General features: G+C 35.9%; 1 protein-coding gene across 1 annotated transcript in view; it reads left to right on the plus strand.

Annotated features, from left to right (window-relative positions):
* UNC13C (unc-13 homolog C) overlaps window positions 1-15,494 on the plus strand; it is a gene marked incomplete at its 3' end in the record, with an annotated part of 599,652 nt that overhangs the window by 243,464 nt on the left and 340,694 nt on the right. Inside the window, exons 9-10 of the mRNA XM_081228462.1 lie at window positions 7,283-7,510; window positions 8,468-8,609. Of these exons, the coding sequence (XP_081084588.1) occupies window positions 7,283-7,510; window positions 8,468-8,609 (370 nt within the window). The remainder of the gene's footprint in view (window positions 1-7,282; window positions 7,511-8,467; window positions 8,610-15,494) is intronic.

The raw sequence follows: 15,494 nt of genomic DNA on the forward strand, positions 1-15,494 counted from the left end.
ACAATGGTCAGTTCCTTAACCCAAAGGAATAACCTTATAATGGAGCATTTTCAGGTTTTGGGATAGGGTACATGGGGCACAAAAAGGGTGAGTATGCCTTACGTAATGTCACAGAAGTATTCTATGTAACCTAAGCGATGGCTACCTATCTATCTATATACATTTTTTTCATACTCCTGAACTACTTGAGAAAGATCTGGCTTCTAATCCTGTCACTAGTAGAGTTTTTAAAAACCTCTCTGAGCACCATTTTCCATATATGTGAAAATAATAATACCTGTCAATGCCCTCCAGCTAAAGACCACCAGTAACACACCTATGGTTTTAAAAGTTCAGTTTATTCCCCATCACTTCATGGAGAATGCAACCAGGGTGAACCACAGGGCATCTCAGTAAGAGGGCATTAAAAAAGCAGAGGATTTCTCTTGATCGAGTTTGCCTTGAAGTGAGGACAATTCTGTGATTGTGTACATTAAAAAAAAAATCTACGAGGAAAGCAGAGTGAAGCTAATAGCTGTACTTAGTAAAGAAGCAGTAGTCACTCATATTAGGAGAGGGATGTTTGGCCTTTTGTGGTTACACGGTGACCTGGTTTTCATCTGTGCTTAGAAAAAATTATAGAGTGGCCTTGTTTGTCTTGCTTTAAGAGGGACCATGTGTGAGGATGGTGTCCTATGAGAGTCCTTATACCCAGCTGGAAAGCATTACTGCCTAGTGGTGAGCACCAGGCCAGCTTCCAGCCACAGTGTGAACCAGATGTGTCAGCTGAATTCACAGGTGTCAGAGGCTATTTTTAAAAAAAGAGAAAAAGAAAGAAATCCTAAGTTTAATTTTTTCTTTGTTATCTTTTTTTCTTTCTTTCTTTTTTTTTTTGAAAAGGATATGAAGAAATCAGTGTAACTAACAGTGGTGAGACCAAAAAGGTCTTTCTTCTTCCAATCTCTCCCTTGCTTCCTTCTTTTTTCTTTACATAGTAAAAATGTTTTTGAAGTTGTCCCCCCACCTTGTTTACAATTAATTTGTTCCCTTAGAGCTTATAGATAGTTCTGGACTCTGAAATGACTGGGAAATCTTGATAAAGTGAGTATCTAGATAACACTCATGAGATGGAGTTTTGACAAAGAATTGTGAGAGTGTATTCCTGATTTTGTGTGTGGGGGGGTTGGCAGGCACGTTTCTAAACTTGTTCTAAAAGTTTGCATTTATTAAAAATGGGATGATCGAACCTGGTGGGGTTGATATAGTGGAAGCAGAGGAGAGGAAAGGTTGTTTTTCTTTGTTTGGGGCTGTAGGCTTACTGACAGTGAAGTCACTTTATAGAAGGTGGCAGTTCCTCCAAAGGAGGCTCCCTGCCCACATTCCCCACCTACAGGGGTGGGAGATGACGCTCTGCTAGATCTGTGCTCCTCCGGTTACCCGCCTGTTAAACATTAGTCCTTTGTTTGTGAGAAATCGTGTGGAGTGTGCTGCTTTGATCTTACAAGAAAAAGGAGGCGGCTGTCTTGAAGACGGGGGAGTCCGGGGCTGTTCCTTGAAAGATTGAAGGTATATTAAAAGAGGAGGGTTAAGATCATCTTGGTTGTAAAGCAACTAAAGGGAAAGGGTAGCAAGCGCCAACTACATGCCCACCTACATGATTTCATGGGAAGGAAAAGCAGAAGTGTCAAAAGCAGGTCCACCTACATGGTTTTACTGGTAAAAAAAAAAAAAAAAAAAAGAAAGAAAAGCAATAAAGTTTCTCATACTAGACACTCTTAGGGAGACACGTGCCTCAAGATCAGACCCTGAGTGTGCTTTCCAGGTTTATTAACCACCTGCTACCTCTGGGTTCACCAGCCTCAAACACAGGTAAGGGTTAATGGATGTTAATAATAAATTATTATTATCATTGTTGTTATTATTATTATTATCTTCTGCAGTCTCTTTGAACTCTGTTGTCTTTTATCTTCAAGCACCTCATTGACTCCCATCTAGTAAATAGCTATAAAGCATTTAGGCTGTGGCAGACACTGAGCATGGCACTGTCCAGGCAAAAGTTATCAAGGAGTTGCTTCACAGGGCAAGTAATTATGAAGCTCAGAACCCTAAAATTCCTCGTTAATGTGAAATTCTTTAACAAATGTTTATAACTTCACCTCTTAGACATTCTGAAATCCCTACACTTATTCAATTATTATTATTATTGAAACTATATGCATTATCTCATTTAATCCTTACAATGACCCTGTAAAGGAAGACACTACTATTATTTCCTTGTGTTTCTCAGATGAAGAAACTAAGGCTTACAGAGAGGAATTAACTAGCACAAGTTCAAATGGTTAGTAAGTGGCAAATCAGGATTCACACACAAGACAGTGTTTTTCTATATCCAGAGCACCATGAGCACTATGCTCTCTTGCCTTATTTAAAAGTGATTGTCTTGATTGATTTTTTTGCACTTATAATTGGATTTATGCCCTTGCTTTATGTTATTAAATTCATGAAGTATATATGCCAGCCAAATTCTGCTTTATAATGGTGGGCACCCATTTGTTTTCTGAAAATCCCAAATCTGAAGCCAAGGGCCTGGTGTATTTTGTCTCTTCATAAAATATATTCCACAGCATGTTTATCATTTTAGATAGAATTCATTCTTGTTTCTTCCAGGATTTTGGCCTTGTGGTCACAGTGTGCAAGAAGTTTATAGCACATTAAATTAAACCCAGAGCCAATTAAATACTCAAATATATTGTTTTTTTTTAGATTCCCCCAATAAACATTTTATCTTCTCTATTTATTGAGTATATCCTATTTTCCAAGCAGTGTGTTAGATACTTGGAATACACCTTTACCTGTAGTTGGCCTTGAAGAGTAGTGTGTATATATATATATATATATATATATATATATATATATATATATATATATATATATATATATATATATATATATTTAGGTAGTTGTGTCAGTGTTGGTTGATAAATATTGAAGAATTCTGTGAGGCAGTTCCTTGAAATCAGCCATGCTAGGAGTATTTACACGACAGAAATCTGCTAATGCTATAAATCAAGTTTGGTTTTTGTTGTTCAGCTTTTTTCCATGGGGGAGGGGAGAAAATGTGACCACTGAATTTAGAATGCCTGCATTTCTGTTAAGGAAGAGATAAGATCATATGCTGAGAATGGAGAGTAATGGCGGTGGTAGGTGACTTGAAAAGAGTAGAAATGTTTTAGAACAGCTGTTCAGAAAAATAGGAAAGAGAAGAGACTGAGATCACGGTGGAATCATACATTTGTTACGTGCATATAGATAATTATTTGGAAGGAAAACTGAAATTGTAAGTTGCCATATAAAAGTGGTGAAACTGTGGCTTTTATATGCAATTTAGATGCTTTGGGTAATGAATAAAAATTAAAGAAAATGAAGGTTTCTAGTTAATTGGCTGTTCCATTAAATTAGGTGGAAGGGAGCCATGTAGGATAAGTCTGCCTCTGTCTAAGGTTGAAATCTCTTGCAGTTTTGTTGTGCATAATTGTATTAATCTATCAATTAAGTGCTTTTATTTATTTTAAATTTATTTATTTATTTATTTTTGGTTGCTTCGGGTCTTTGTCAACGTGCACAGGCTTTCTCTAGTTGCGGCAAGCGGGGGCTACTCTTCATTGTGGTGCGCGGGCTTCTCATTGCAGTGGCTTCTCTGGTTGCGGAGCACGGGCTCTAGGCACGCAGGCTTCAGTAGTTGTGGCTTGCGGGCTCTAGAGCGCAGGCTCAGTAGTTGTGGCTCACAGGCTCTAGGCACACGGGCTTCAGTAGTTGTGGCGCACGGGCTTAGTTGCTCTGCAGCATGTGGGATCTTCCCGACCAGGGCTCGATCCCGTGACCCCTGCGTTGGCAGGCGGATTCTTTTTTTTTTTTTTTTGCGGTACGCGAGCCTCTCACTGCTGTGGCCTCTCCCATTGCGGAGCACAGGCTCAGGATGCGCAGGCTCAGCGGCCATGGCTCACGGGCCCAGCCGCTCCGCGGCATGTGGGATCTTCCCAGACTGGGGCACGAACCCGTGTCCCCTGCATTGGCAGGCGGACTCTCAACCACTGCGCCACCAGGGAAGCCCGGCAGGTGTATTCTTAACCACTGCGCCACCAGGGAAGTCCCTAAGTGTTTTTAAAAGTAACAAAGATGCATTCCATTTGGATAATGTATTACTCTTTTTTTTTTTTTTATGGTCCAGAGCCTGATTTTTTTTTTTAACATCTTTAGTGGAGTATAATTGCTTTACAATGGCGTGTTAGTTTCTGCTGTATAACAAAGTGAGTCAGCTATATGTATACATATAACCCCATATCCCCTCCCTCTTGAGCCTCCCTCCCACCCTCCCTATCCCATCCCTCTAGGGGGTCACAAAGCACCTAGCTGATCTCCCTGTGCTATGCAGCTGCTTCCCACTAGCTACTTTACATTTCATAGTGTATATATGTCAGTGCTACTCTCTCACTTCCTCCCAGCTTACCCTCCCCTACCCCCGTGTCCTCAAGTCCATTCTCTTTGTCTGCATTCTAGCAGCTTCATTGAAATACAGTAATATGTCACCAGAGATCAACAATAAAGGAGATCAAAAGAGATATTACACAGTGAAAGCACTTGGTAGAGTAATACATACTTTACCAAGTGCTTTCACTGTGTAATATCTCTTGATCTCCTTTATTGTTGATCTCTGGTGACATATTACTGTATTTCAATGAAGCTGCTAGAATGCAGACAAAGAGAATGGACTACCATTAGAAAAATAAGATGAGATATATAGGTTCAATAAATAACAGGGCAATGAAAAGTCATTGTAGATGAGTTACAAAAATTATAAATTTGTCTTGTATCCCTGAACTAAATAGATCTACTTTGAATCATTTTCTTCAGATCAAAAATATAAAAGTAGAACTTAAAAAATGCTATATATCTTTTCTAGAAATAACAGTTAAAAGGCTCAAACATAAGTCTCTATTAACTTGCTCTCCTAGATTGGCGATTTCACAATTTATGGGTCTGTATGTTGTCTGTACATATTAAGTAGATATTCTACTCCAACATCAAAAGCATTGGTGAATGATTTCAAAGCTAATTGTCAATCTTTCCTAGTTAATTCCTTAAAAGAATTCAAGCGGCAGTTGTTAAGTACAGAGATTTGGTTTCTTAGGAAGAAAAATCTCTTGACATTCCAGCCTTGAATTTGGTAGCTATTACTAGAATGAACATTTATTATGTGGATGGCAGTCAGCTGGCTCTTCCTGAATTTAGAAAAATAATCCAAAATACGTTTAACTCTTGAGAACTTTAACACACTTTTCTAGAGCTTTGAGGGCATAATAGGCACAACAGTAATATTTGTTTAGAAATCTCGGGGAAGTCAACATTTTTATGACACTTTGAGCATTCTTAGAATGACCTTTACAAACCAAACTTTTGAGGCACTTTGAATTTTGTAGGTGACTTTTTCAAGGCACTGCTGTTCTTTCCTTTTAATGAATATTCCAATTCTTGAAGTAAAATAGGCCTTTTGGGGAGTTGTAACTATATAGTGTAGCCTAAGCTAATTTTACCATGTAAGAATTAATGTTCTATGGAGCTAAACCATTACTGACAAATTACAAAAATGCTTATTAATTGCTTAAAGGTGCACAATTCACAAATGTGTAGCTGTTCGAGGGCATGCTTTAACAGATGACTAGGACACTTAGAATGTCCTTTCAAATTATATCTTAAATGGAATACATTAATTTTTAGTATTTTTTTAAAATGTGGTATAAATTCTCAAAGGTTAAAAAAAAAAGGTAAAAGGGAAACTGCTCTTTCTGCCAATAGATTTTTCATCTATTTTAGTGTACTCTAACTATACCTTGATTACTACGAATGTATTTTTTCTACTTTAGAAAATAAATGTTTTATTTTCAAATAAATGAAGATGTTCACTAAAATACTGCCGTTAAATTTTAGATGAATTTATTACAAGGAAAGTTCAGAGTTGACTTTTTGTATTTTGTCTTAGCTTCTGTACTTAAATTGGGCATAACTTTCACAGAAGTAGGCTCAAAGGACATTACTTAGGCTATCCTTTGTGATAGGAATTGTACAGATAAATTATCACATTCAGTCTCTAAACTCTATTAGTATGCTTATTTCAGAAATACAATATTTCAAAAAATATAATACAAGTTGGGCAGTATTTACAGTCATGGAGATAAAAATTGGAATGATTACCACCTATAGACACAATTTTCTTCTTCTTTTCATTGTATATCAGTTGCTTCTGTACCAAAAAGTGTTTGGTTTCAGCAGCGACAGTTCCTATAGATCCTGATACATGGGCCTTTGCTTTCCTACTTCAAACTCAGTAAGGAAACATGAGAGCTGGAATCAGTGTCCACTATTTGCTTGTGGAATACTGAGCAACCCAGAGGCCACATAAGACTATCCGGTTGGTAGCTGGAGAAGGTGAGGGACCCAAGAATTGGCTTTTGGAAATCCTTCATTGCCAGGATTTGTGTTATAAACAAAAGTGCCCAGAAAGTTGAGACCGATCATGAAAAAACAATGTCTTAGAAAACAAAACAGAGTTTTGAGTGGAAAGTAAAAATTCAGCCTGTTTAAAACTATGGCCATATCACAGAATGAGAGTTCAAGTCTGTGGTCCATGAGGTGGAGGTAGTCCAGCCCAGTGGTTTCCACATCCTTTTTAAATAGCAGAATTACTTTCATTCCAAGTAAAATTTTACCCTATATTTCAATATAACAAATAGTGGTCGTATTTATTTTGCAGGGAAAAATTTAAGCTTTTCATTATGATAAATTTCATCAATTAAAAATAATTAGGTACTTTAGATGAATACAAGTATTTGAAATATTGATTTTCAAGTGACGTTTGCCGTATGCATCCAGTCTGTTTCTCAATTTTGTTTTGGTTACTCAGTGAGTAAATATGTGTGGTATATAACAGATTTGATTGTATGTGTTCCTTTTGGTTTTGAAATTTGTTTTTAAAATTTCAAACCAAATATTTGCACAACTGTGATTCAGTTCAGTAATACAACTGAATAAACTGGGATCGTGGAGGTCCATTTCCTTGCCAGTAACACAAGGGCTAGTCTCAGCATAGAGCTTGTTCCCCTGATATTTTTTGAAAAAGCCACCCTGACTCCTCACAATGAAAGCATTCATTCATTCTCATGTTCTTCCTTTTTTTTGTCTCCCTCTCTTGGTCCCTCAAAAAGTAACTTCATGTATATTTACATCACCGTTGATTTTTCTATTATAGGAGCAGCAGAAAAGAGTTCTAAGCATGGTGCGGAAGACAAGACTCAGACCATTATTACAGCCATGAAAGAAAGAATGAAGATCAGGGAGACAAACAGGCCAGAGGTGTTTGAGATAATTCAGGAAATGTTTCAGATTTCTAAAGAAGATTTTGTGCAGTACACAAAGGCGGCCAAACAGAATGTACTGGACGGAACATCTAAGTGGTCAGCAAAAATAACCATTACAGGTAAAAATAAGTCTTTTTAAAAATTTTCATTCCATATTGAATTTTTATATGTCTTAGAAATCACTACTACTAATAGTTATAGGTAAGATAAATAGAATTTTTCAATCTTGTCAATATTAAAGTCTAATTGGTACTTCAAATTTCTGAAATGTGTACTAATTGAAATCATTTCAGTCTATGTCTTGTTCTAATCAAAAGCCCTTCAAGAGGAAGAAAGTTCTATTTTGTAATATACTCATCAATACGCTGCAGTTTACAGGAGACTAGCTTTGTTGCTGCCTGCCACTGATAAAAGACAAGAGTAGCCAGTAATCTCTTCAGTCAGTTTTTCTTAATGAGAAAACAAATACTGTTTTATATACTCCTGGATCGGTATCCCTCATTCATTTGATCCTTGATTTGGCAATCTGAGTTTAGTGATGTCTAATAACTTGAACTTCTGAAGTTGCTTGTAAGTAACAGCAACTGCATATATTACATGTTGATATTTACCACGCCTTTTAACTTACTCATATTGTATTCAAAAGGTAAAATAAAGAAGCTCCTATTACTGAGTTGAGTTGATCAATACTGACAGTAAATTCATAAATAAATAAATACATTTTAAATCACAGACTTTTGAATTACATTGGGTAATTTGCTTATTGTATGTGCATTCTCATTTATCTATACATGGTGCAGTGATATATATGAGTATATAGCTAATATGCCTATGTATGTATACCACTACTGTTCATTACAGGCAAAAGCAAATATTCATTAAAGGAAGGTTTTAATATTCTGTGATTCATTCTTTTATTAAACATTTTGTTAAGTCCTGTTGCTCATGCAAATGAAAGCAGTGGTATTGCATTGCAAACCAAGGGGACAACGAAATAGAAAATGTTTCCTTCATTATCATTTTATTTGTTTCTGAGGAAATCTTTATATTAAAAGTTTGAATTTGGTTTATTTCAGTGGTTTCTGCACAAGGCTTGCAGGCAAAAGACAAAACAGGGTCAAGTGACCCATATGTTACAGTTCAAGTCGGAAAGAACAAAAGAAGAACTAAAACCATTTTTGGAAACTTGAATCCAGTATGGGATGAGAAGTTTTATTTGTAAGTAAATAATGAAACTATTACAAATATTAAAATATTTCAGGATAAATTTAAGACAGGCATGCAAATATGCAAGCAGTAATTATCTCATATTTTAATTGTATCTATGCATAAATTATAAAAAAGTGAAATGAATATTATGAACTCAATAACCTCATGATATTTATTATTTATTCTTCATCTTGGGAAGCAAGCGAATTAAAAAAGTATTACAAACAAAAAAGTTGGCACAGCTAGGGTGAGTTTGCAGGAGAAAAAAAAAAAGACTATGACATGATCTGTAACTTGGGTTGACCCAATATAGTAAGGAATTTACAAGCTTGATTCAGCAATAGCTTGTCATCTGAAGATTGATGACTAAAGACAATAGAAAGATTTGGGGCATCACCTGGCCCATTACAGCTACACCAGCCTGTACTGATGAAATTGTTGATAATAACTTAAAACCTCTCATTTTCCGTGAGGTCATTTATTTTAAACCTCTTATATCCTGTACCAAACAGCAAGAAATCATTTTTTGTCAAGGGCTCTTTTCTTTCTATTACCCCTTCTTGGAGAGAGATAAGATAACTTCCAATTACCATTTGGTAGAAATGAAAAGTCCTAACTGTGAGTTTAAAGGCAGACTGTTCTTTTTCTTTCCTTCTTTCTTTGTTAATAGTTTACACATGGATCTCATAAACATGCTAAATAAGCAAACTCAACACATACAGCTTGTTTGGGAATGTGGACAAGAGTATATATAAAATACAGAATTTCACATGTATATTGGCTGATGAAGGGAGTGTTAAGAAAAGGGTGTGGAAAATCAGTTGGGACCCAATAACAGAGAGTACCATGGAAAAAGTTAAGAGCTTTCTATGATTTCTACTTCAGACTGCTGGGAGAAACCATTTTAATATCTCTTTGTTTGTTAAGAGAAGATAAGAAATCAATTGATAGTCATAAATTCTTATTCCTAAGGCAGTCAAGTAAGTGAATAAAGTAGGATAAGGGCAAAAAAGGGGAGGGACAAGGACTGTGGGAAACTTGAGAGCAAGTGACTTGGGAAAGAGACAGCTTCCACTGCCATGCAGTCCTGCAGCTGCAATGCAGCTAGAGTTTCCAGTTTCTTAGGAGAAGCTGGAGATTTGAAAGTTTAAAAATAACTTTATTGAAGTATAATTGGAAAAAAAAAGTCTACATCTTCAAACTGTACAATTTAAGTTTTGACATATGTATACCCCATGAAACCATCACCACAGACAAGAAAATGAGCATAGCTCTCAACCCAAAAAGGTTCTTTATGCTCCATTGAAGCCATCCCTCCTGACTGCCCCCCGATGCCAGGCAATCACTGACTGGCTTTATGGTGCTATAGAACTTTTTTTTTTTTTTTTTTGCATGTCTACAATTTTATGTGAATAGATCTTACAGCATGCGTCCTTCTTTTGTGTGTTTTTTTTCACTCAGCATAGCTGTTTTGAGATCCACCCATGTTGTAGGGTTTAGCAATAATTTATTTATTTTTATTGCCAGGTAGCATTTCATTGTATTAAAATATAACCGTTTGTTTATGCAGTCACCTTCAATGGCCATTTGGTATGTTTCTAGTTTTTAGCTATTAAAAAATAAAGTTGTTAGGAGCAAGTGGCTTGAGTCTCTTAAAGAAAAAAAAATGATGCAGATAATACCTAAGGATATATGTTTACATTTCTCTTGAATAAATACCTAACACTAGAATAGCTGGAACATATATTAGGAGCATGTTTAATTTTTAACTCTTCCTAAGTGCTTGTACAATTCTATATACATTTTCACCACCTATGTATGGGAATTCCAGGTCATACAAATCCTTCCAATGTAAGGCCAGTCTTTTGGATTTTAGCCATTCTAATACGTGTGTCTTGTTATCTTACACTGCTTTTATTTTGCATTTATCTAACAACTAATGATTTCAGGCATCTTAGAATATGTTTATATGCTATCCATGTATCTTCATCAGTTAACTATCCAAGTATTTTGCCCATTTTTATTTTTTTGTGTTTTTATTTGTGTAAGTTTTATATTTTTATGTTTCACACGTTGGTCTTTGATACATTTTGATGTGATTATTTTTAATGTAGTATAAGTTATAGACCCAAGTTCTTTATTTCGTGTATGGAAATCCAATGGTTCCTGCACCATTTTTTGAAAACACTATCCTTTCTGTACTAAACTGCTTTTGCACCTTTTATAAAATTCAGCTTTCTGTATATGTGTGGAGATTATTTCTGTTTCTGGATTTTTTATTCTGATCTTTTTCTCCATGTATATGCCACTACCACATGGTCTTGATTACTATAGTTATACTTTATAATAAATAAAGTCTTAAAATCAGGTAGTGCCAGCCCTCCAACTTTTTCTTTTTTTCAAAGTTATTTTATCTATTTTAGAACCTTTGAATTATTTTCATGTGAAGTTTTTAATTGGCTTATCATTTTTCACACGAAAGAAAGCCTGATACGGTTTTGATTGCTTTATTGCCTTGGCTAAGATTTCCAGTATAATGCCAAGTAAAAGTGATAAGAACAGACATCCTGGCCTTGTTCCTGATCTTAGATGGAAAACGTTCCTTTCTTGATTAACTGTGATATTAGCTTTGGGCTTATTGCAGATGCAACTTTTCCAGTTAAGACAGCCATCTTCTACTTCCAGTAGGCTAAGAATTTTGATCAGAAATCAATGTTGCATTTTGTCTAATGCTTTTACTGCATCTATTGAGAGAATCATGTAATTCTGAATGTCATTTTTAAAACTTTACTTGGCCAATATTGTTCCATTGTCTTTGTGTTTGCCTCGCTTCCTTATTTTCAATGATAAATCTGTTGTCTTCTTTGTTACCTTGTACATGTCTTTTCCCCTCCATATCTGCTTTTAAGGTTTTGTTTTCTTTACTCACCTGTACAATTTGATTGCAGTGCGCCATAGTGTAATTTTCTTTGTGTTTCTGGTGCTTAGGGTTTATTGAGCTACTTGGGCCTGTGAGTCTGAGGTTTTCTTTAAATTTGGGGAAATTTTGGCCACTGTTTCTTTAACTATTCTTTCTGTCCCTGTCTTCTGGAGATTTCACTTATACATATATTAAGCCTGTTGAAGTTGTCCCACAGGCCATGGATGCTCTTATGTTCTCTCCCTCTCTCTCTGCCCCCCTTCCTTTCTCTGTGTTTCACTTTAAATTATTTCTATTGCTAGGCATTCAAATTCACTGACCTTTTCTTCTGTAATGTCTAATCTACTCTTAATCCAAGCCACTGTGTTTTTCATCTCAGACGTTTATTTTCCATGTCAGGGAGTTCAAATTGAGTCTCTGTATCTTCCATATCTCTACTTAATTGTTTTAAAAATTAAGATGTTATTTGGGGGGGAGGTTCATAGGAAAATTGAGGGGAATGTGTAGTGATTTCCCATGTACCTGCTACCCCCACGCATGCATAGCCTGCCTCCATTATCACCATCTCCCACCAGCATGTGGGTATATTGTTACAATTGATAAACCTACATTGACACAAGATAATCACTCAAAATTCAGAGTAGACATTACCTTTCTCATAGTGTTTTACATTTTATACATTTGGGCAAATGTATAATGACATGTATCCATCATTATGGTATCATACAAAGTACTTTTACTGCCTTAAAAATCCTCTGCGCTTCATCCGTTCATTCCTCTTCCCTCGCCAAATCCTTGGTAACTACTGATCTTTTTACTGTCTCCAAAGTTTTGCCTTTTCTAAAACGTCATATAGTTGGAGTCATACAGTATGTAGCATTTTCAGATTGACTTTTTTTTTCATTTAGTAATATGCATTGAAGGTTCCTCTGTGTTTTTTTTTTTCATGGCTTGATATCTCATTTCTTTTTCAGCACTGAATAATATTTAATTGCCTTGATGTACTAGAGTGTTTTTATTCATTCACCTACTGAAGAACATCTTGGTTACTTCCAGGTTTTAGCCATTATGAATAAAGCTGCTGTAAATATTCATATGCAGGTTTTTATGTGGACATAAATTTTCAGCTCCTTAGGGTAAATGCCAAGGAGTATGATTGCTAGATTCTATGGTAAGGTTATGTTTAGTTTTGTAAGAAACTGCCAAACTGTCTTCCATAGTGGCTGGACCATTTTGTGTTCTCACCAGCAGTGAATAACAGTTCCTCTTGGTCCACATCCTCTTTAGCGTTTGACATTGTCAGTATTTTGAATTTCGGCTGATCTGGTACGTGTGTATGATACCTCGTTTTAATTTGATTTTCATTTGAGATGATCCATGTTGAACATCTATTCATTTGCTTATTTGCAATCCTGTTCATTATCTTTGGTGAGGTGTCTGTTAAGCTTTTTGGCCCATTTCTTAATCAAGTTGTTTATTATTATTGAGTTTTAAGATTTCTTTGAATATTTTGGATAATAGTCTTTCATCACATGTGCCCTTTGAAAATACTTTCTGCATGTCTGTGGCTTGTTTTCTCATTCCCCTGACACTGTCTTTCTCTCCTTAGCTTTCTGATTCATGCAGTACTTATAATAATTGTTTTGATGCCCTTGACTGACAATTCTAACAGCTGTGTCCATTCTTGGTCAGTTTTGATTGATAATTTTCTTCCCTTATTTTGTGTCGTGTTTTTCTGCTACTTCATGTGCCTGGTAATTTTATATTGGATGACAGACAGACTTTGCAAATATTACTTTGTTGGTTGCTGGATACTTTTGGCATCCTCTAAATATTCTTGAGCTCTGTTCTGAGACATAGTTAAGTTACATGGAAACATATAGTTCTTTAGGTAGGTCTTGCTTTTTAAAATTTGTTAAGTGGGAATGAAATAGCACTCAACTTCAGGCTAATTATTCCTCAGTACTGAAGCAAGACTCTTCCATGTCCTCCACCTACTGACTCAAGAATGATAAGGTTTTCTTGTCTGTGCAGTCGACACAAACACTATTTCTAGCCTTGGTGAGTGTTGGGCACTGTGATGTCTAATCCTTTCAAGGGTGGCTTTTAACCTGGCTTTGGGTAGTTTCATCACATGTGTGCACTTATTACTCAGCTGATTGCTCAAGATGAGCCTGAAGTAGATTGTTGCTTTCTTTCTGTTCAGTTCTCTTCCTTTTGATAGTATGTATGCCCTGTGACTTCTAGCTACATTGGCTTTTTCAGAATTTCAACTCTGTCGTTCCAACTCAGAGAGTCCAGTGGACTCCACCTGGGTTTTCTCTCTTTGCACAGTGGCCTGGAAACTCCCTCAGGGAAGTAAGCTGAAGTAATGTAAGGCTCACCTTGTTAATTTTTTTCACCTCCCTGAAATCACTGTTCTTCTTTGACAGATCTTCAGTATATTGAGAAACAATGTTTCATATATTTCACTCACTTTTTGACTTTTCACGTGGGGGGAATCTCTAGTCCCAGTTACTCCATCGTGACTAGAATAGAAAGTCTGGAACTTTGAATTTATTGATAAGCAAAACAAAATAAAACAGTATGAAAGCCAACACAGAACATGTCAAACAAGGTACAACCTTTAGAGGTATGAGCCATAGGTTTTCAGTTGCAATCTATGAAATAAAGCATCCATTTAAAGAAACGCAGTAGTAGAAATATTCTAGTTTTATAATCCTGCAAAGGACCCCTTTTGACAAATCAGCTGAATAATTATAAGTGCATGTGTATGAGGAAACTTCCCAAGACCAAGGTAAGGTCCACCCAAAATAATTACATATGACAGTGCCCAGTGTTCAGTCACGTCAGGAATACTGTTTGCTCCCACTGGACAGGCTAGAAAAATTCATGGTTCATGGGCTGAGTATACTGGAAATGGATATTGAAAACATGAGTTATCAGTATTCTAGCTGGCAGTTTTTCATGTAATTTACTGTATACCTGTTTTCCTTTTGATAGGAGGCACCAACAATACATGTATTTTTAAAACAACATCCTTTTCAAGGAAGAAGAAATTCAAATTTAAATTTATTGCACAAGGCTGTGCATATAATATATTTTTTTCACATTTTTCACTTTACTGACAAAATATTTATGAGCTTTAAGTGAAATCATGCTCACAAATATTTTCCATATTTTCCTTCTAGAATATCAAAAAATGAATGGCTAAATTTTCAACAGTAATTACTTTTGTTGCCAGTTACCTGAACTCCAAGATTCCATTTTTATTATCGATGTTCTATATGACTGGTTCTAGAAATACTATTTTGAATCTACCTGTGCATGATTTCATTTGACCATGAAAATGGTGTGAAAGTTGAAAACTTATCTTCCTTTATAAGGAAGGAGGAAATGAGTTTATAGTGAATTTATGTGCAGATTTTGAAAAATGTGTACATGTTGCAGATGAACTCACCCAGGCCTCCCACTACCCTGACAGTTCTGCCCTGTGAACCGGAGTGTAAAAATGTGTCCTAACATTCTGAAAATAGGATGGCTTATTCATCGTATGGCTTTAGTTTGCATTTTGGGCAATTTGCTTCAATTCTGAGCTTTAGCTTTTCTAATATGGAGAAAATGGGATAATACATACTTCCCAGAACTGATATATTTGTTGAGATAATGTATATAGAGCTTTTGTCACTTGTTAAGCATATTCAAAATGGCAGTTGTATTTTTATAATTATTAGCATTAATAACATGATCACATCCTTTGTGCTGAGATTCAGGACTTAGAGCAGAAATGGCAGTAATACTTTCATACCGAAAAGGTTCCATCCTGGATAGTGAGGCCAAGAGGAGTTTGATGAACAAGGTGCTGTAGGAAGGAAGTACTGCTGAAAGAAGAATTTAGAGAATTGAAACTGGGCGAAGTTTTGAGACATGGTTTTATCCAACTCCCTCATTTTACTGATGAGAAAATCAAAGCT

This window comes from Mesoplodon bidens (assembly GCF_964165515.1).
Source record: "Mesoplodon bidens genome assembly, chromosome: 3".
Classification (NCBI taxonomy): Eukaryota; Metazoa; Chordata; class Mammalia; order Artiodactyla; family Ziphiidae; genus Mesoplodon; species Mesoplodon bidens.